Source organism: Aulonocara stuartgranti (genome assembly GCF_965226115.1).
Source record: "Aulonocara stuartgranti genome assembly, chromosome: 19".
Classification (NCBI taxonomy): Eukaryota; Metazoa; Chordata; class Actinopteri; order Cichliformes; family Cichlidae; genus Aulonocara; species Aulonocara stuartgranti.
In genome coordinates this window covers 16,177,779-16,199,167 of record NC_138955.1, presented here as the reverse complement: position 1 = coordinate 16,199,167, position 21,389 = coordinate 16,177,779, and the positions used below count along the sequence as shown (strand labels likewise).

Genomic DNA, 21,389 nt, shown 5'->3' with positions numbered 1-21,389 from the left:
GCTTTATCAAAAAGGAAAGCTGAGTCTTTAAAGTAGAGGGCATGCCTGTATCCTGAACTCACACACTGAGCCGGTTCCACAAGAGAAACCTGATACTTGAGGCCTCTGCCCCCATTTTACTTTTGAAAACTCTACAAACCACAACTAAGCATGCACTCTGGGAATAAAAAAAAAAAAGAGTCTACATTAATTGTATTGTAATCTGAAAGTGGCACATGTACTCATGAATTATCTGTTGTGATTGTAATTGTATCTTTTCTTGTACATTTCATCAAACTTTTCTCATAGAGTAAGATTAGACTTTGGAGAATCTCTAAACTTTATCTTCCTGTTGTTCAGGTCAGACATAAAGCCTCACAGAAGGTCTACGCAATGAAGCTGCTCAGCAAATTTGAGATGATAAAACGCTCAGACTCAGCATTCTTCTGGGAAGAGAGAGATATCATGGCTTTTTCCAACAGTCCCTGGGTTGTGCAGGTACAGCATTTAAGTTGCTGATCAGCTTTTAAAAAGCTTTCGTGTGCATTAATTGGAATATTCACTGGGAACGTGTTGCCAGTTGGATTACTTTGGATCCTTTGTTTTACTTAGAACAAAGAAATACATTTTCTGCAAAATATGTGTTTTATATGTTAATTTATTAAACCTCAAAATTGTTTTTAGTTGTGCTCTGCCTTCCAAGATGACCACTACCTCTACATGGTGATGGAGTACATGCCAGGAGGCGACCTGGTTAACCTCACCAGCACCTATGATGTACCGGAGAAGTGGGCCAAGTTCTACACAGCGGAGGTGGTGATGGCCCTGGACGCCATTCACTCCATGGGCTTCATTCACCGCGATGTGAAGCCAGACAACATGCTGCTGGACAGACTCGGACACCTGAAGCTGGCTGACTTTGGCACTTGCATGAAAATGGACTCGGTGAGTAAAAGTGTAAAACCTGAGTCTCTGCTGCCAGCAGAGTTTCCTACCAGGTTACAAACACAACAAATGCCAAACTAGAAATGCTTCAGTTTAGACAAGTAACCTCTAGATATGGCCTGAGGCTTATTGCATATGATGGAAACAAGTAACGATTCAGTAGTGTAACTACAAGGGTACCTGGATGGGGCGTGCGTCAGACAGCACAAATGAAGCTCACTTTCTGCTCCATCATACTATCACCTGCCCTTTTCTTAAGTGGAGACATTACAGCAGCTTTGCTCAGAGAGCTGGCAGGTTAAAGTCCGCTGCGACTGCATTGAACATTTTTGTTCTCACATGTGGCTCCGTGGGTGAAGCCGTGAAAGGCCCAGGGCTGCATTTGGTGCAGCTTTTTAATGATTCTGAGATGCTTATAATGATGTAGTGAAGCCCAGTTAATAAATGTTTTTTTTTGTGCATAAACCAGTATATTAGAGCAGACTATTTTGGCAAAGATAAGAGTTGGATTTATTTTGTTTTGGTTTGGTTTGGTTTTTTAGGCCCATACTTTATTTCAAAGAGGAGCTGTTGATGACTTCTCTTTTTAATGTGGTGTTGCAGTGGTAGATTATCATCATTAAAATGCTTGAAAATACTGATGTCAGTGTATGAGATGGATAGATGCTGTGCTGACACTTGGAGTAGGATAATGAATAATAATAATACAGTTTATAATAAAAAGACAGTCAAAGTGCTATAGACGCATAGTTGAGGGCTTTGTATTGTGAGAGTGCAAAAGCGTTATATATAAAACACTAATAAAAAATCCAAAGAGAAGAAATAAAGCTAAACCTCAGACTTTGGATTGCTATAAATGTTTAGCTTCAGCAGTTTTCTTTTCTTCTTCTCTCTACTCTCTATGATGTCTGTGAAAAACAATATTTTTATGTGATCATCTCAGGGACCCCCTGCTGTCCAAACTGTTTCTTTGGCTGAAGAAAGTTGGCTTAAAGAGAGAGGGGAAGGGGTTAAAATGGCTTGATTTAGCTACTCTAGTGTAGTCCAAGAATAAAAATATAACAAGTCCACTTTAATAACTAAGCTGTTACAGTGAGCTCTGCTTCTGCCTTCACCTGGAAGGATTAGTTTTTAGTAGTCTCTTAAATTTGGATCAACACTCTGCTTTAGCTTATGCCCATATAAATCAAACCATACCTGTAGGGTACTAAACATATAATGATCTCTGGATTTATGTTGCAGACCGGCATGGTGCACTGTGACACAGCTGTTGGGACTCCAGACTACATCTCGCCAGAAGTGCTAAAATCCCAGGGAGGAGATGGCTATTATGGGAGAGAATGCGACTGGTGGTCCGTAGGGGTCTTCATTTACGAGTTGCTCGTCGGTCGGTGAACATTTCATAAAATAATTTAACTCGTATGTGTTGATGTTTATGTCTCTCAATTTATTTCAGTGTTGCTTGCTCACTTTTAGGTGACACGCCGTTCTACGCAGACTCTTTGGTGGGAACATACAGTAAAATCATGGACCACAAGAACTCCCTCAATTTTCCAGATGATGTGGAGATCTCCAACAATGCCAAGAATATCATCTGTGCCTTCCTGACTGACAGGTATGATCTTACAAGAAGAAGATGTCAGGGGGTTTGACATTTTGGAAAATGCACCTGTGTATTTTCTTGGAGAGAGTAACAGGGGGAACCTCAATAGCACTCTTATGTTATCTCTCAAACTCTTCCTCTTATACACAACTGTCCATCTCCATCTGTCTGTCAACCCACAAACCACTTTGTCTTTCATGGGGATGTTTTTTATATATATATATATCTAAGCTGTAGTTTCTTCATGCTGGTCCCAGACGTAAGCACAAGGTTTCTTTTTTTGTGTGGCAATACTTAGAGATTACATAATATGTTGATACAACAGCACACTTACGCTTATCTGTGTGTTTGTCTCTTAATATTTAAGGTTATAAAGGTTTGTATGACTTAGTTGATTTATTCCCAGTCACCTCTAACTAAGGACAAAGGTCCAATTCAATCAACTCATTGTCTGCTTTTGTTTTGAGGGAGGTGCGATTAGGCAGAAACGGCGTGGAGGAAATCAAGCGACATCCTTTCTTCAAAAATGACCAGTGGACCTTTGACACCATCAGAGACAGTTAGTATACAACCTTTGTTCTGCTACCTATGATCATTCATTATGATACATGTTTTAGTTTTTTCTCAATATGAAGTGTATTTCGTTTAGCACCATGTGTTTGGTGGTTGGGTAAGTGCATGCGCAGATCACATGGGTATTTTTATTTGCAAAGTACTTGTACAGAGCAGAACTAGACCTCCACCTCCTGCAGGTTCTGGCTTGCTGCAGATGTCCAGAGCAGGAGGACTGCTGTCACCAGCAGCAAGTCCAAGACTGTTGAGTTTGAGTCTGTCTGTCTGCAAGAAAAAGCAGCTTAATTGCATCAAAGGCTGCCATGACAATGAACTGCCCAGCGTGCCGGCCGTTGGGAAGTGAGAGGCTAGATGGTTAACAGCGACTGAACTTTTAAAATAAGAGCAAGTGGATTTTCCACTACTAAATTGAAGAACAGTAGAAATGAACGTAGAATATACTGTAGATGAGTGCTCAGCTTCCAGCAAAGCCCATTGTGCACTTTCCAAAACAATTTCAAAAACCATTACATTTAAATTCTGCACAATACTTTATTTTGTTCTCCTACATCTAAAATCAAATTTCACCTTTCCTTCCACACCTCTGAGTTGTTTACCTTGTGGATATCTCTTTTGGGCACAGCAGATTTTGTCTTTCTTTGGCCATACCTGCCAGAAATGCATCAAGCATACAAAATTATCATTCCTAAGTGTAATTCAGGAGAAAGTCAGAATTTGTGACCAAATATAGAACGCAGCTCCCGCAGATGAGTAATTTTTTTTGTTGTTGTTGTTGTTGTCCTGTGAGAGCTCTTAAATTTTATCAGATGTACTCCAATTTTTTTCTGGCATGCTCTACTTCAGAAGCCAAAAACGGTCACACCCTCAACTCACAGTTTTTATCAATCAAACAACATTAAAAAATATCAAAATTAGATTTAAATGAAATATAATTCAGCATAACAGCACCTGCAGACCTTTTCTTTAATCTTGATCGTCTTTAATCTAAAACTTTAGCAGGAATTCCTTCAGAACAGCAGCTGGATCAGAGAGCACATTAAAATGATTTATTAGACTGACATATTTTTACACAGTGCTTCCTTTTTCCACCAATTCACTCTCACCTTTTTCCTGTCTCTCTCTTTATCTCTCTCTCGCCTCAGCGGTTGCCCCTGTGGTCCCAGAGCTGAGCAGTGACATAGACACCAGCAACTTTGATGAGATAGAAGACGACAAAGGCGATGTAGAAACCTTCCCCACACCTAAGGCATTTGTCGGCAATCAGTTACCCTTTGTTGGCTTCACCTACTTCAAAGAAGACCAGTAAATCATCCCATTCTCTTCATTTCCCATGATTTTAGGGACCTCCGTGGTTCCACGAAGACAATTTATAGATTTACTTTTGGCTCTAGTGTCCTTGACCTTGGGCTGATTTTATTCATTTCCTCCTTCAGGTTATTAAATGCTTCCAACAACTCAGTGGCTCATGAGAATTCAAAAGGGGAGGTAAGTACTTTGACTCCCACACGCAGTAACTGCCAGGTGCACCTTTAGCGACTGCATTAATACCGGACCGAGCTCCTCAGGAAATAAATAAGTCTGGTATCAGTTTACATGACCACACAGAAAAGGCCTGTTGACATTGTGATCAACTTCACATTGTAAGACATCAAGGATTATGATGGAAATGACTCACAGGGGGATTTCTTCCCTGATCCCATGATTTATTTGTACTTTGTTAGAATTTCAGTGTTCTCAGCCGCACACAGAGACTTAAGCAGCTTTCAGTATAAGTGGCTGAGCCGAACGCTAATCTGAAGAACTTTTATTGACTTCAGTCCTAAAAGACTGCCCCCATTACGAGGAACAAAACAAACCCTATGTTTTACTTTCGCTTTGTTTCTAATCAGTTGCCTAAATATAGGTGATTAAAGGTATAGTAAGCTGTATTTCAATACTGACCTTTAAGTGACTAATGTGGTGGTTTAAGGTTGTTGTGATACTTCTAATTGTAAGAATGTTTATAGTCCTAAAAGACTGCCCCTAAAAACTGTACACCATTAACCATGAAAATAGTTTCTGTGCTATTTTGACCAAGGACAACAACATTCAAAACATGGTTGAAGGGTGTTTCTGTCGTCTTTTCTTGACTTTTAAATTTATTTTAATTATCGGCCTTATAAAGGCCGATAGTTCCTATAAAGGAGCATCAGGCGTTCTGCCAGTGCTCAGACAGTGTGCGTGTCACTGCAAAGTCTAGCTAGCTATTGATGTTACATGTCTTCTTACCCTGTGTGTGTTAAATTCTGACTTTAGTGTATAGCGCATAAATTGGAAGTCTTTCTTTCTTTCTCTCCTTAGTCAGCAGCACTGCAGAAGAAACTTCGCCACCTAGAGATGCAGATGAATAATGACAAGCAAGTCAAAGATGATCTAGAGCAAAAATACAGGTGGGTGATCTGTAGGGAACATTGTGTATGAGGAATAAGAGCCGCATCATGTTGCTCCACTTATTTGCTTATGCGCGGTGGCCAAATTATTATTTTTAAGCATTTGTATTTTTCTGCAGGGCCACCACCACTCGTCTGGAAAAGCTCTCCAAAGAACTTGAGGAAGAGGTCAGTTAATCACAGGGAACATCCAATTACCTGAATATTTCTGTGTCTGTCCGGCGTCAATATCTGCTGGTTCACGACCCCTCTGGGATTTTAGAAGTTCTTTCTTCCTCACACATTTTAATGGGCGTTTCCCAAAAACTCTATTATTTGAGCCAGAATAATGATTCTTATTATCCACACTTGTCCACTTTCCGGTTGAATACCAGCGTCTCGTATCCAGGGAGGTTCAGCTGGAGCGCCTGCTGAATTCTAACGGCCACATTAAAATGTCTATTGTGATTGAATTTGTGTTGAAGCCCATTTGGATTCTGGGGATAATTTCTCATAAAGTGAATTATGGAATCACAGTAGCATGAAACCATCCCCGCAGGAGATGTTAAACAAAGGCGTTTATGATTGATTTTTAGGTGAGCAGCAGAAAGAACCTGGAGTCGAGTCTGAGGCAGCTGGAGAGGGAGAAGGCTCTGCTGCAGCACAAAAGCCTGGAGAGCCACCGCAAGGCTGAGAGCGAGGCCGACAGGAAGCGCTGTCTGGAGAACGAAGGTGACACGAGACACACTGGATTCTGCAGCAGAGCTGAAAAGATTTACTTCTTTTGTACAGGAAGTTAAACACCAGTTATCAACTGGAAATGATTACATTTCACAGAAAAATATATTTTCTAGTAAGAGACGTTTCTCTTAAGAGACAACTTTTAAAGCTTTTTAACTAGCTTTTAAGAAAAAAAAAATACAGCGGCACACATTCTCGGTTTATTTGTGTAACATCCTTCATGCAGGTTAGCTTTGTTTAAGGTGATCGATTACATGAACTGAAAAGACAAAACATTATAATACTTCTATCATGAGTGAGAAAAATGAGGCTGATTAAATGCATTTGTTTTAAGAAACAGATTCAAACTCGACAGCAGTGATGCATTAAAGCAAGAGAATAAAATGAACACAGGAATCCAGTAAAAATCAACCCCCCTCTTCTTGTGTAAAGTCAGAAACTTCTTACGTTTTCTTTTGGCTTTGCAATGATATAAATTCATGGTGACTTTACTGAGATAAAGTGGGTAATACTGCCATCACCTGGACAAAGACACTGATACAAACACATCAGGTCTACTCTCTTCTGTGCTCTGGCTTTTTTTGTAATATTCATATTGTATAACTTTTGGTTCCAGCGTCTTTATTAAACCAAACTAAAGCTCTGTTTCCATATTTCATTTGCACAGTTTGTATATGAAGAACTTGGTGCATTTAAATAAACTTTATCAGTTTTAAATTGTGATTTCACTTCTTGAAACACACTTCATCATAATAATTGTTGTCTTGGTTCTTGGGATCTGTGCAGTCAACAGCCTCAGAGACCAGCTGGATGACATGAAGAAGCGAAACCAAAACTCTCACATTTCCAATGAGAAGAACATTCACCTCCAGAAACAGGTCGGTTACCTACCTTGATGTATGTTTGGTGAGGTTGGGGGGGTGGTCAGCATGGACGATGAGCTCTGTGACATCAGATTACAAGCATATAACATAAAAAGCCTTGAATAGACGTAAAACCAAATACATTAACAGTCACAACAGCTGAAAGTAAAAGCTAATATTTGATGTCCAGCCAGACTGAAAAGATCACTGTGATCTTGTCAAGTCACCTTGTTGGACTCTGAGTCCTTTAAAGGGAAAATATTGGTGTGATTTGTGTACGTGTTCTTCTCTTAGCTGGAAGAAGCCAACACGTTGTTGCGGGCCGAGACGGAGGCGGCGACGAGGCTCCGCAAAGCCCAAACTGAGAGCAGCAAGCAGCTGCAGCAGCTGGAGGCCAACGTGCGCGAGCTGCAGGACAAATGCTGCCTGCTGGAGCGCAGCAAGCTGAGTCTGGAGAAGGAATGCATCAGCCTGCAGGCTGCGCTAGAGACGGAGAGGAGGGAGCACAGCCAGGGCTCGGAAACCATCACTGACCTGATGGGTGGGTGAAACAGCACACGAAGATTTCTTTGTCAAGTCTGCAAACAGTTGTCATTTATGTGCGTTATTTGACTTAATAAAAGTGATACCAGGAATATTACATGTTGTATTCATCGGTGTATCTAAACAGATCTTACAGAATGGTGTTTGTAAAAAGTGAAACCTACTTCTTTACAAACCTATAAAATACTAAACCAATGAATAGGGAGTTGGAGCATCCTCAGTTTAGCAGTTTTACATGGAGCACCAAAATGTCTTGTATTAGTTTTTCGCTCATGCTCCACCAAATTTGACAAAATTCGTCTCGCAATCAGAAAAAGAAACTGCACCTCTGTTCTTGGTTCTCACCTTAGCATAAAGAAAACCAAAAGAATAGATTTGTGCAGAATTTCAGGTTGGATGTCAGTATAAGTCATAATTCTAGGCACATCTGTAGCTGCTGATATGTTTACCTGTATTTTTATGAGGTGGAAATGTAATTACATTCCTCTGAAAGAAGTTCAGTTTCTGTTTTCCTCCTGCTTGCCTTGGAGCTTATATGGCAGGTTTAATAAAGGGGCAGCTAGATGAGGAACAGCAATGTGCCACCCAAATGCTGAGGGCAGTCAAGAGGCTTTTCAGGACTAAATAACTCTGTGCTGTTTGCTGAATGGATTCTGACTCCAGTTCAGTCACACTGTGTGTGTTTGAGAAAGGCTGATGTGAATTAGTAAAAATAAGTTTGTCCAGAGGTGTCAGATAAAACCTTGAACAAATATAGCTGATGTTTTGAAGACAGAAGGGTCAAAGCGGCCTGTTTGCTCCAGTGCGCCTGGACAGTTTGTAATATTTGTGTAACTGTAGGGAGTGTGCTTACATAAAGGCTAACAATTCACCCATAATCTGATTAAAAGCAGCTCTCGGGCTACTTAAGCTGTCACATAAAACCTCTTATCTGACTGCGTTAATTAGGACGTGGGCATCACAAACCATGAGTTCTGCCTTATGAATGTTTGTAGGTCTTCGGATGCAGTGACTTGAGTGTTGCATTTACAAATAAAACACAGCACAGTATAATGAGCTACTTCCTCTAGTTGGTCCAAGAGCTGAAATTCATTTGAACTATGTAAATATTTGTATTAATATAAATATTGCCCTCCGTTGCTTACTACAAGTAACTGGGGGATGTATATGTGTGTATAAATAACCCATTGTGGCACTGTTGGAACAACTAAACATACACTCTTGGTAGTTGCCCTGAACTGCCCCGAGCTTGCTGACCAGAGTCATTATATGAACAACAGGCAAGTAACTTGTATGTGTAAAGTACATTTAAATCAGAGGGAGTGCTTTTTAGTTGAGGTCAGGGGATTAACAATGCTAGTTTACAAGTAAACCTGGAATAAACAAACCAGACCTAAATTAGAAACTCAAAACATGAAAATAAATACACAAATTAAAGGACAAATAATAAAATAATAGTAACTAAAACTGAAATTACAATAGAAACAGCAGACGGACCTCAGACTGAGCTTTAATGAGGGGATAAAATTGACGTTAAGAAAGATTAAAGGACTTACGTATACAAGTTGAGACAGGAATAATGTATTGAAAATGGAAATAAAGATTCTTGACGACTGTGTACGTTTATAGGCTTTAGGGTCCTTAGGGACCAAGTAAATCGCTATACAAATACAGGCCATTTACTGTTTGCCATAGTTTGCTGTTGGGTTAAGCTTTATGTGATCTGTACGTGAAATGTAACTCTGAGGATTCTCGCGGGCTTATCTTGCAGGACGCATTTCTGGCCTGGAAGAGGAGGCCCGTCAGCAGAAACAGGCTTTATCCAAAGCTGAGACTGAGAAGAGGCAGCTTCAAGAGAAACTCACTGATCTGGAGAAGGTAAATCACAAAATCCTGACTGGAAACATTTTTTGCTTTGAGATGCAGTTCCTGGAAATTTGACTTGAGCCTCACGTGTGATCCAAATTAAGTAAAAGTTATGTTAAAAGTAGTATCATAGTGTTTCTTGGAAACATCTGCATCTGGATTTGAGGACAGCATGATTGGACTGTTTGTTCCAGGTCATTTGACATCAGTGAGAAATTATTATTTTATTAAAGCAATCGGGAAAGTCTTTTGTTTTGATTAAAGTGACAAATAATTGATTTACAGCAGCTATTTTCAAACTCAAGCCCACTGTAGGCCAAATAATTATTTTAAAAGACTGCCAAACCTTTAATCACAACTCCAGTCGACACGGGAAGATTAATACAAAGTATTTGCTTTGTTTTGTTTTCATAGATTAATATTAAAAATTGCATAACTGCCTGCTTTTTGACTTTAAAATATCTTAGAGAAATTGAGAAGAAAGGCCTAATTTATTGCAGCACTGTAACTGACCTGTTTCAGAAACTGTGTACTTATTGATTTACTGAGTATTTCTAACTGCACTTCCTTAGAATATACATATAAATGTGAACCACCATGTAGTGACACGACTTTCTGGGCTTGGTCTCAAAGCGTTTGGTGTGAAATTTTCTGACTAGATTTTACTCTGGATGTGACATCTCTGTGTGTGTGTTTTCTACAGGAGAAGAGCAACAAGGAGATCGATTTGACCTACAAGCTGAAGGTGCTGCAGCAGGAGCTGGAACAGGAGGAGGCCTCTCATAAGGCCACCAGAGCAATGCAGGCAGACAAGAGCAAGATCAAGGTCACCATCGAGGGCGCCAAGTCAGAGTCCATGAAGGGTAAGGGCTCTGATCTTTTGTTTCCACAAGGTTGTTCTTTCACAGTTTGTACCGAGTTCAGGGTTCGAGCTATATAATTTGGGGCTGATCGACAGCTCTGAGTTCACAGATTGCGACAAGATGTACAGAATGAGAAATTTTATTGATTTAACTTTTCAGAAGGGAAATTAAATAATATAAGTGAATAACTCTCATTCAGAGTTGGAGCAGAAGCTGGCAGAGGAGCGAGCTGCCAAACTGCGGCTGGAGAACAGAATACTAGAGCTGGAGAAGCAGAGCAGCATGATGGACTGTGACAACAAACAGGCCCTGCAGAAGCTAGACGAGCTGCGCAGACACAAGGATCACCTTACTGAGGAGGTGAGCGTTTCTGTTCTGCACAGGAGACCAGTGAAGTTTGGGTTTAGCTGTCAAATGTCACCAACAGGAGCTACTTCAGCAGCTAATGTAAAGAGTGTCATATCTGAAATTGGATAGAAGGATAATGAAAAAAGAGCTGATGCGAGTAAAAAACTTTTATTAAATTCATTTTGTTCTTTCAGGTGAAGAACCTGACACTGAAGATCGAGCAGGAGACCCAGAAGCGTAACCTGACTCAGAACGACCTGAAGGCTCAAAACCAGCAGCTCAGTGCTCTGAAAACCTCCGAGAAGCAGCTCAAGCAGGAAACTAATCACCTGCTGGATATTAAGCGCAGCTTGGAGAAGCAGAACCAGGAGCTGCGCAAGTAAGTTTCATTTTGTTGTAACACTTTCCCAGCAGGCACACTGCAGGCTCCTTATGCGGTCAAATTATGAATCATCGACTCATTTTTCTTTTCACAGAGAAAGACAGGACACAGATGGACAAATGAAGGAGTTACAAGACCAGTTAGAGGCTGAGCAGTATTTCTCAGTAAGTCTGATATCTGATCACAGATGTGGATGGGAAAATGAAGACACTTTCATTTGGCATTTTAGGCTTTTTATAGTTTCATTCATCTGACTGAGCGGCCAAAAACTGCTGATTGATTTGCTACTGAATAGTCCCCTCTCTCCTTCTGGCTAAACAGCTTTTCCCTGCCGTGTCCACATTGTGTTTCACTCCTTTCAGCCTAATCAGGGCGCTGCTGTGGCAGTTTTTAAAATATTCAGCTGCCTGTGAGTCAGAGACTCATTCCAACTCTGCTGCCTATAACTGCAGGTGCTCTGAATTGTTTAGCGCTACAGTTGAAGTCCAAGCTGGAGCTTAACTCATTGTAAAGGCAACTCACTAAATGTTTCAGTTGTGTGTAGGGGTCTAGCAATTCTTACGTCCACAATATAGAGGTGCTTTGATATTTATAGAGTAGAGCTACAGGGGCTGCTCCAGACTATACTGTCAAATAACAGTCAGCTATATTACACTGGAGTGACATCTTCCCATATTGTAATGCATTGCTGTTATTTCCTAGTTCAAGTGTAATAATCCAGTAATGTTTAAAGATGATATAGGATAACAAGTAATGTATTTTCCATAATGCACTTAGAAAATAAAGTAAATAAACCGTAGCACAGTCTTATTCTACGGGAACGTAGGCTGTTAAAATCAGAGGGTTCCTTTTATTTCTGTAGCCAATGTATGTTATGCATTTCCAAGAGCTGAATGATGGTGAAGACTTCAATGGGCATCCATTAGCTAATGTTTTTGTACAATGTCAACAGTATGTATCAAAGTGTGTATGCAACATGAAGCCTGAGTGATTCTTTCCTTTACCATGTTCATTATCAGTCAGGAGGAGCAGCTTGTTGTTAGGAAACTTTCTCACCTCTCTGGCCCTCCCATTGGAGATTTCGGCATTAAAGAGTTATCTAGAGTTTTGTTGTTGATGTATTAAGTATGGGGCGTATTTGACCTGTTACCTTTTCTCCAGACTCTCTATAAGACCCAGGTTCGTGAGCTGAAGGAGGAATGTGAGGAGAGGAACAAACTCTACAAAGAAGTGCAGCAGTCTCTGCAGGAGCTGCAGGAGGAGAGGTGAGAGGTTTTTCAGTTTGAAGATACAATTTGAAATAAATTCATCCACTTTAATCTTCGAAAAATGATTAGCAGAAAAACGGTGATGATGAATGTAAGGCTCGGTTCATTTATCTCCAATAAGAGACTCGGGTGGTTTGTGTGGTGGGTTGCTCAGGCTTGCGTTTCTTTTTATTCCTCTCAGGGACTCTTTGGCAGCACAGCTGGAGATCACTCTGACAAAGGCTGACTCGGAGCAGCTGGCGCGCTCCATCGCTGAGGAGCAGTACTCCGACCTCGAGAAGGAGAAGATAATGAAGGAGCTGGAGCTGAAGGAGATGATGGCTCGCCATCGCCAGGAGCTCTCTGAGAAGGACATCACCATCAGCTCTGTGAGATTTTGAGTTTGCGTGAAATAAAGATGATCGAGTTGAGGTGAAAGTCTTTGTATCGTTAGACGTTTAAAGGCTGTTAAATAGAATAACTCGCCACAGTCCTGGAAGTATCACGACGTGTAAATGCAGTGCATCTCAAGCCCAATAAATATGCTCTGAAAATAGTGTGAGATTAGGTTGAGTTTATAGTTCCACAAAAGAGCAGATATGAAAGTATTTGCTGTCCATTGCAGCTGGAAGAAGCTAATAGGACCCTGACGAGTGATGTCGCCAATCTGGCCAATGAGAAGGAGGAACTGAACAACAAACTGAAGGAGGCAATAGAGGGTAATTAGAACATTTAAATGTTTATTACAAGAATTATATATTTTGGTGTGGGTACATAATTTATTTATTTTTGTTCTCTTCAGAAACTGAGAAGTCGAAGGACTGGGAGCAGCAGATAAGCCAGATGAAGCAGGCATTTGAGAAGCAGCTGCAGTGCGAGAGGACGCTAAAAACCCAGGTCGGTGTTTTTAAAGCAATAACTCACAAGATGAAGAGACAGACTTTCAAGACTAATCCTCCCCTTCATTTACAAAAAAAAATTTACATTTTTTCCCATCATTTTTCTTAAGTTAAGATTGAATCTTATCCCCATCCGCAGGCCGTCAATAAGCTGGCAGAGATCATGAACAGGAAGGAAGTGCGTGGCGGAGGCAGCCGCCGTGGTAACGACACAGACATGCGGCGAAAGGAGAAGGAGAACAGGAAGCTGCAGCTTGAGCTCAGGTCAGAGAAGGAAAAGCTGAACAGCACCATCATCAAATATCAGAAGGAGATCAACGAAATGCAAGCAGTAAGTGAACAGCTGAGTTTTCTTTCCCTTGCAGTGAAACGACACTCTGCTGCTGTATCTCTGACTACGACACTTACAATATGTTATTTCTTCTCATTTTAATCTATAGCAACTGGCAGATGAGAGCCAGATGCGCATTGAGATGCAGATGGCTCTGGACAGTAAGGACAGTGACATTGAGCAGCTGAGAAATCTCCTGCAGACGCTCAGTGTTCAGTCGATGGACTCCGCCAGCGTCAGCAGCGGGCCCGAGTTTGATGCTGATGATGCGTACACAGGTAAGAGCTCAGCCACTAAACAAAGAAAGTATTTCTGACAGTTTGTCTTCACCACAGCTTTAAGGTTTAAGGTCACTTACAAACATCTTCTTGTACAATGTTTATGTTCACTGGCTACGTTACAAAGTGCACCTGCTAAACTATGCCTTTAATCAGACAATCACAAGGCAACAGCTAAGTGCACTGAGGTATGTAGACACGGTTAAGACAACCTGCTGAAGTTCAAATGGAGCATCGGAAGAAAGGTCATTTGAGTGACGTGGCGTGGTTGTTGGTTCCAGGTCTGCGTATTTCAGAAACTGTTGTTCTACTGGACTTTTCCCACACAAACATCTGGAAAAGAGAAAACATGCATTGTTTGTCCCTGTGTGAAAATGCCAGGTCAGAGTAATGGAATAACCCTAATTTCTGAAAGTTTCAGAAGAAAGACGCTATAATTCAGCTCAAATTAAGTACTTTCAATCCCAATACAGTCATTTTATCATTAGTGTGTTATGCACAGATTAATGACGATTGGTGATTTGATCCCTGGCTGCTCCAGCGCGCATGCCAAAGCATCCTTTGGCAAGATTCTGAACCCTGAGTTGTTCTCGAATACTTTCATCAGAGTGTGAATGTGTGTGGAGGTTGGATGCAAATCACTTAGATGTAGAATAAAGAGAATGGGGGAATGAGGCGTGTTATATAAAGTGCTTAAATGCTCAAGTAGAGCATTTTTATAAAGGTGCATAATGTCTGACTAGAATATTTCACTTTAGTGTGATGTGATTTTGTTGATTTCTTCAAACCAAACCATAATGATCTAAATTCTCTTTCTGCCCTCAGAAATGAGGCTCGAGGGCTGGCTGTCTCTCCCCGTCAGAAACAATACCAAGAAGTTTGGATGGGAGCGAAAGGTAGGACTAAACCATTGAGACAGCTTTGACCCTGCAAAACAGCATGTGACCTTTTTTCTTACCACCTCTGTCCTGTCAATGCAGTACGTTGTAGTAAGCAGCAAGAAGATTCTTTTCTACAACAGCGAGCAAGACAAAGAGCAGTCCATCCCCAACATGGTGCTCGATATAGAGTGAGTATGACACCTGAAGGCACCTCTGCAAAGAAAACAGCTCAGTTTGTATTAACACGTTCTATGCTTTAAACAGAAAATAACACTCCTTTCTGTCACACAGTAAACTCTTCCATGTGAGACCTGTTACTCAGACAGATGTGTATCGAGCTGACTCCAAAGAAATTCCCAGGATATTCCAGGTCTGCCCTAGCTCTACTGAAAATGTTCTATTTCTTTGAGCATGTTGATTGTTTAAAGAGTTGTTGAAGGCTGAAAAAGTTAGATATGTCCTCTTTCCGCTCTCCAGATTCTTTATGCCAATGAAGGTGAAAGCAAAAAGGAGCCAGAGTTTCCCGTGGAGCCGCATCCCATTGGAGAAAAGTCCAATTACGTCTGCCACAAAGGCCACGAGTTCATTCCCACCCTCTACCACTTCCCCACCAACTGTGAGGCCTGCACAAAGCCACTGTGGAACATGTTCAAGCCGCCCCCTGCTCTGGAGTGCCGGCGTTGCCACATCAAGTGCCACAAGGACCACATGGACAAGAAGGAGGAGATCATCGCCCCCTGTAAAGGTAGGACGCTCCTGTTGTTTCTATGAAAGCTGTGTTTCGATCTTACTTACAATTGGTGGGTTTTTAAATGTTTGTGAATTGGAGTGTTACTGAACATTTCTCTTCTCTTCTACCACCAGTGAACTACGACATTTCTACAGCCAAGAACCTGCTCCTGCTCGCCGTGTCCCAGGAGGAGCAGCAGAAGTGGGTGAGCCGGTTGGTCAAGAAGATTCCCAAAAAGCCTCCACACCCAGAACAGTTCGCACGCTCCTCACCGCGGACCTCCATGAAGGTTCAGCCCAGCCAGTCCATGAGGAGGCCCAGTCGACAGCTCCCCACCAGCAAGAGCAGGTAGACTAAAAAGCTGATTTTATGTAATAGACACCTATAGGTGTGATTTTTGGATTCATCTATGTTAGCTACGACAGTTAAAGTGGTGTGCAGGAGATAAACAAATAACAGTTTATGGATCTCCAGGCTAGATTTCTAATGATTTGAGGTACATACAGTGTGAGTGGAGTGACCTATATAATGCAGGCTGACTAAAAAGCCTCAAAACTGAAATTTTTGTGTATTTGATTAACATACTACATCCAGAAAGTTTAATATTTATTTATAGTATTTAGTATATATTCTGCATTTTGAGTGTTGTGTGTAGGGCTGCTCGATTATGGCAAAAATGATAATCACGATTATTTTCACTGAAATTGAGATCTCGATTATTTGACGATATTTATTTAACCCTTTAAGACCTACCATAGAACCAAGCCCGTCAGAGCTTATATTGTTTTTTTTACATGCTGTAGTGCCATTTTTGGGAGCATTTCAAGTTGCTATACATCAATACAACTGTTATAGCCCATATTTTAATAATATGTATGCATTAAGTCCATAGTAACTACATTAATTGCAAAAAAGTGCAATAAACTACAAAAAAAATAGAAAATTGTTTTTGTTTTTTTATATATATTTCTACTTGGGGAAATTTAAGAGGCTTATCCCTCAAAACCTTAAATACAAAAAAGTTGCAAAAAATAGTTTCCCACCACAGGAAATTTATTTTGAGTGTCTTCATAGTTTTGTTTTGGAGATACACCAATTTTTATATACTGCAGGAAAAACAAAAACAATCCTATGATGCAAATTTGCAAAGAAAACAGCATCAAAATAAACTATTTCCAGCTGTGCAGTTCGAGTTCTAAGCATCCCAGAAACTATTCAGAAAATTCAAACATGACTTATAAAAACACCAGTATAGGCTTTTAAGGCCTACAAGTAAAAAAAAACAAACTACATTTTCCGTGAAAATGACGTCACTTCCTGTTTCGGGCAGGAAATGGCGGACATGCGACGTCTGTTTCAATGTGGGAAGTGTTACGAACAGCTGATCGGATCGGCAAAGCGTGTTTCTGGAATATTATGTTTTTGTTGCTGCAAGCGCTTTTTATGCAATTTTTGCAAAGCTTTATGTGGAAGGAAACCGTGACCGAGGACAAGCTGAGGGCATAAGATGTAAGTTTCATATGCAAAAAAAATTATTGCGCTAGCTTACATGGTTCAGGTTCTACAGGGATTTAAAAATAGTTACACAAAACAGAGCGTGCTGCTCTGACTGGCTTTAAAGGGTTAACAATAACAATGTATTGAATAATGACTTTAAAAAATAATATAAAATAGTGTGCAAATACTGATAACCGTGCAAATGTTTGCAATATAAAAAATAAATAAAAAATGTAAACATCTATGTTTAGTGAACTTTGCAGTGTTGCTCTGTGGTGCAGCTATGACACCGTAGCAAAGTTTACACATTATGTCTACTTGATCCACGTCTGACTCCGCGAACCCATAATGTTTCCACACCACTGAAGTTTTTTTACCTCTCTTTTCAACCAACAGCAGTCACTCTCCTCTCCAAATAACTTCTGCTTAGCTTTCCGAGCTTCCCTCGGGTCCTCTTAATTGTTGTGACGCGTGTTCGAAATGCAGAGAGGTGCGCTCGATTTGCCACACGGAGCAGCGCGAGAGTAAAGCACGAGGGAGGGGCTAATAATCGGCTCAGTCATTTTTAATGATCGTTGAAAGCCCAGATCGTAATCGTGATTAAAATTCGATTAATTGAGCAGCTCTAGTTGTGTGTCACAATTAATATGACTGTTTCTCCATAATGGCCTGCTGACTGACCACAAAAAAAACCTTTAGGCAACTCTTGCTTTAAAATCACTGACTGAAAGTCCCGTTCTGACCACTTATAATAAAGTGCCTTCAGTGCACTCTACATCTCATCCACTCTTGTCAAAACAGCACATCATGTGCACAGGCTACAAATGCAACTTCAACAAGCAATCTTAAAAAAGCGACTGATGATCTTGAAGGAGAAAAATTAGCGTATTGATTATTCAGCTTTGGTAAGAACTCTTTTTAAGGTGTATTGAGGTGTTAACCTGTGAGGCTTTGTTCTTTATGTACAATGCGTGTCCTGCAGAAGTTGAGGAACTGTTGTCATTGTCTGTCCTGGTCCAGTCCAGTTCTATGTCTCAGGATTTGCCCTCATACAACCCCACAGAACAGACTTGAGTTGTGTGCAGTAACGATTACACGGCCATGAAAACTAATCTCCCCTTTCAGATTGGAGGACTCCAGTCTCCAGGACTGGCACTGGGCGTTGGATGATATAGATGATGACTGTTCCTCTATACATTTCTGATCACCACATTTGGTAACACTGTGTGCAATGTGTGCTGTGCAGTGCCTGCCATTTAAAAAAACCTTAAAAATGTCTGACCTCAGCCCTCGCAGGTCAAATGGCTTCAAAATAAAGCGAGAAGATTCCAGCAGTACCTGGTACAAATGACAGCTCCTTCCTTCTCCTCCTCCTCCTTGTTCTTCTTTTGACCAGATGTTTCCCTGTAAACATCTCAACTTCTCAGTGTGTGTATGTTTGTTTGTTTTGGGTGTCACTGAGGTGGTGCAGGTGGTGAATATACTCTGTATTATGGACCTTGAGCCACGTAGTTTGGGTGGATTTGCTCTTTTAAGAGTTGGGATCACTTGGGCACTGGGTGTTTTGAACTGGACAAAAATAAATTGACACATAAACTCAGGAGAATAAGTTCTCAGGTTTGTCTGAAGTTGCCCTTTCTCACACAACAAGAGATAAGACAGGACTTTTTCTCACGGCTGAAAAAATTCAAGTTTTAGCGAGGCAGCACTCTGCTGCGACTCGCTTGAACAATTCGCTGCTGTATTCCCGCGCAGACTTTCGATTATTTAATGTTGATCTGTCCTCAGACTGTGAATAAAATATGATGACCTGAGAAGCGAAGCCAATCTTGGAACCACATCAGCTAGTCTGCCGATTTGGCCTCTTGGAATTTTGGACAATTTGTTGGGATGTCTGGTTTAGTTAGAAGAAATCCAAGCCAAGATTTTTCATTTCTCATGTTCCAGGCAGTGTCTACAAATGCAGATAAACTGGAATGAACTGAAATTAATTTGGAGCAAACCTCTTTTGCTTTCCACACAGGCTGTGCAGTGGACGACAGTAAGAAACCAAAAGGTTTTCAGGACCAAAGTCATGCAGATGCTCTTCATAGAAATTAATTCAGAATTGACTTGCCGTCTGTCTCATGGCCAGCAGAGAAAATTACTAAGGCTCACGCGAACACCTCAATCAGCACTTTTTTTTGGTGAACTTATGGATCAAATCAGTGGTTTCATTTATTACAGCATGTTCTCAATTTAGATAAATATACTGGTTTTAGGGTAAGACCATCTTGTGACTGACAGTTCGTCACAGGATGAGTGTGGAGTGTCGTCACCCTTAAATCATAAAATGTATAAGGAAAATAATAATTTAAAAAAACAAGATGGCAATGGCTGAAATGTTCTGCTCGGTGGCTATTTCCATCTTTTATATACAGTCTGTGGACATAGGACTTGCTTAAAATCCAAATTAGGATCATTGTATATCTTGGTAGGACTAATGCATGCTTAGCCAGTTTGTTTACTACAAAGACTTTTAAATCATTTGAGTTTTTTGCTGAGATAAAATAAATGTAGAGTAACGATTAAAAATGCAGCTTCTTACATTCGGTCTGAAAATCAGCCAGGTCCTTGATTTGGTAATTGTATGAAATGATGCCTTCGCTGTTCCATTCAAATCACAGCCCAATCTTTTAATCTTCCTGACATCTCGCTGCATATTTGCTGAGATTAACTTGCATCTGTTTCTCTCTCTCCCTCCAGTTAACCTTGCCCGGGAGTGTGGTGCATCGACGAGGTGGTGGGAAGAGTTTCTTCCTAAATCAAAGACTCTATACAAAGCTCCGTTTGCAGATCAGCACACTGGACTGGTTTCTCCACTGCCCACTCCACCCTGTCCCGTTTCAGCCTGCGAGAGTTACCAAGTCTGGCATTTTCCATTTTTATTCAGCTTGTTTCCAAGCCACTTAGCAAGCTCACCTCAGCATCTGCCGTCTTTACAGCAAGCTGGGCGTCTCATAAACATATAACCCAAGTCCTCTCCTGGGTCCTTGGCGAGAGCACTTGTGCAGCTCTTGGATGCTGGAGTAGCTTGTTCGGCTCCCACACAATGGAGGATAGCTCTTATGAGCCTGACCAAGGCTGACAAGAACAGGGGAACACTTACCTTAACAGTTCTCTCCAGGACAGACAGTTCTGTCTGATTGAAGCAGCCAGCAGGAAACCACCTCCACACCACCTTTGAGGATTCTCATGGCCAAAAGAAAAAAAAGACAATCTTGTGTTTAATGATTGTGAACAATATGAAGGGTTTAATGGGGGAACACTACACTCAGAAGAGTCTGTATTTTTGTTGGCTTATGGTGTCTGTACTTTCAAACTCTTTAACATGATTGTAGCTTCTTGCTTTTCACAGCTCTGCTTTCAGGTGCGTGTCCATGGGGAATCTTGAATAAGGTACTTAGGAACCAAATGAGCTGTGACTTCATGGAAAGTCATTAAGGCAGCAAATGAAGCCCAGCTTCCTCTCGGATATGAGCAAATAATTCTCAGAGTGCCTCTTATTCAGATTTCTGACTCATGCACACGCTGAATCATGGGTTTGACGTCAAACGACTACAAAGGGAACAGAATCCTGCTTGAAATGGCATTAGATTAAGACATGAAGTCCTCACGATCCCATAATCTCTGCAAACCTGCACTGTCAGTTCTGAGGGTTAATGTTTACTGAATTCAAAGGGGTGCACCGTTAATGCTTTCTGATCCGAGCTCGGCTCCTTCTGTTGTTTTTGAATGTACATCTGGGCTTCACCAGAGACGACACACAGGCATTGTATTATCCAAGTATACTTGACTGAAGCCGCGCCTTTCATCACAAACTACTCTGAGTGAACTTGCATGCGTTTGCTTTTTCACCCACATGCCTAGTCATTTTTAGTCAGTACCAAAAGTGAAAATGAGGGAAGTTAACCAATAAGAAGCCGAAATAATGAAGGTATCCAATCATATCCTGAAACCATGAGTGGAAATACTGAGCAGCACTATTCCATTGAAGTTTTTTCTAAAAGTGTTTGTCCTTATTTTTGTATTAAAGGAAACCAAACTCTGAGTTTGGGCACATTGTCGTATGTATGTGACTTAGTTAGCAGGTGGAGAGTAAACTGAGTGTGTGTGTGTGTGTGTGTGTGTGTGTGTGTGTGTGTGTGTGTGTGTGTGTGTGTGTGTGTGTGTGTGCACTCTCCTTTAACCAAGAAGCATGTTTTATACATATAAATATACACAGTATATATTTTACATGCCATACAGTGCACATTATATTATTTATACAGCCTTGTCAACTTTGTATTTAAGGGTTCTACATCCAGATTGCATGTTTGCTATCAAACAGCTCTATGATAATAACCACTTCAACAATAAAGACATGGATGTGC

At 40.8% G+C, this 21,389-nt stretch overlaps 1 protein-coding gene across 5 annotated transcripts in view; it reads left to right on the top strand.

Annotated features, from left to right (window-relative positions):
• The window catches only part of rock2a (rho-associated, coiled-coil containing protein kinase 2a), a gene marked incomplete at its 3' end in the record, with an annotated part of 44,733 nt that extends 23,344 nt beyond the window's left edge, over nt 1-21,389 (top strand). For 2 of the 5 annotated variants that reach the window (XM_082516709.1, XM_082516711.1), the window contains exons 4-33: nt 340-477; nt 664-924; nt 2,167-2,311; nt 2,401-2,539; nt 2,995-3,086; nt 4,243-4,402; nt 4,534-4,585; nt 5,441-5,529; nt 5,649-5,697; nt 6,105-6,240; nt 7,036-7,127; nt 7,407-7,653; nt 9,427-9,533; nt 10,225-10,384; nt 10,584-10,744; nt 10,927-11,111; nt 11,209-11,278; nt 12,276-12,379; nt 12,564-12,750; nt 12,987-13,080; nt 13,164-13,258; nt 13,400-13,591; nt 13,701-13,869; nt 14,695-14,765; nt 14,850-14,938; nt 15,042-15,120; nt 15,228-15,495; nt 15,615-15,828; nt 18,265-18,318; nt 19,723-21,389. In XM_082516709.1, coding sequence (XP_082372835.1) covers nt 340-477; nt 664-924; nt 2,167-2,311; nt 2,401-2,539; nt 2,995-3,086; nt 4,243-4,402; nt 4,534-4,585; nt 5,441-5,529; nt 5,649-5,697; nt 6,105-6,240; nt 7,036-7,127; nt 7,407-7,653; nt 9,427-9,533; nt 10,225-10,384; nt 10,584-10,744; nt 10,927-11,111; nt 11,209-11,278; nt 12,276-12,379; nt 12,564-12,750; nt 12,987-13,080; nt 13,164-13,258; nt 13,400-13,591; nt 13,701-13,869; nt 14,695-14,765; nt 14,850-14,938; nt 15,042-15,120; nt 15,228-15,495; nt 15,615-15,828; nt 18,265-18,318; nt 19,723-19,726 — 3,903 coding nt within the window. Of the gene's footprint in view, nt 1-339; nt 478-663; nt 925-2,166; nt 2,312-2,400; nt 2,540-2,994; nt 3,087-4,242; nt 4,403-4,533; nt 4,586-5,440; nt 5,530-5,648; nt 5,698-6,104; nt 6,241-7,035; nt 7,128-7,406; nt 7,654-9,426; nt 9,534-10,224; nt 10,385-10,583; nt 10,745-10,926; nt 11,112-11,208; nt 11,279-12,275; nt 12,380-12,563; nt 12,751-12,986; nt 13,081-13,163; nt 13,259-13,399; nt 13,592-13,700; nt 13,870-14,694; nt 14,766-14,849; nt 14,939-15,041; nt 15,121-15,227; nt 15,496-15,614; nt 15,829-18,102; nt 18,197-18,264; nt 18,329-19,722 lie in introns of those variants that run through there. The other 3 variants (XM_082516710.1, XM_082516708.1, XM_082516712.1) reach the window with 3 other exon arrangements.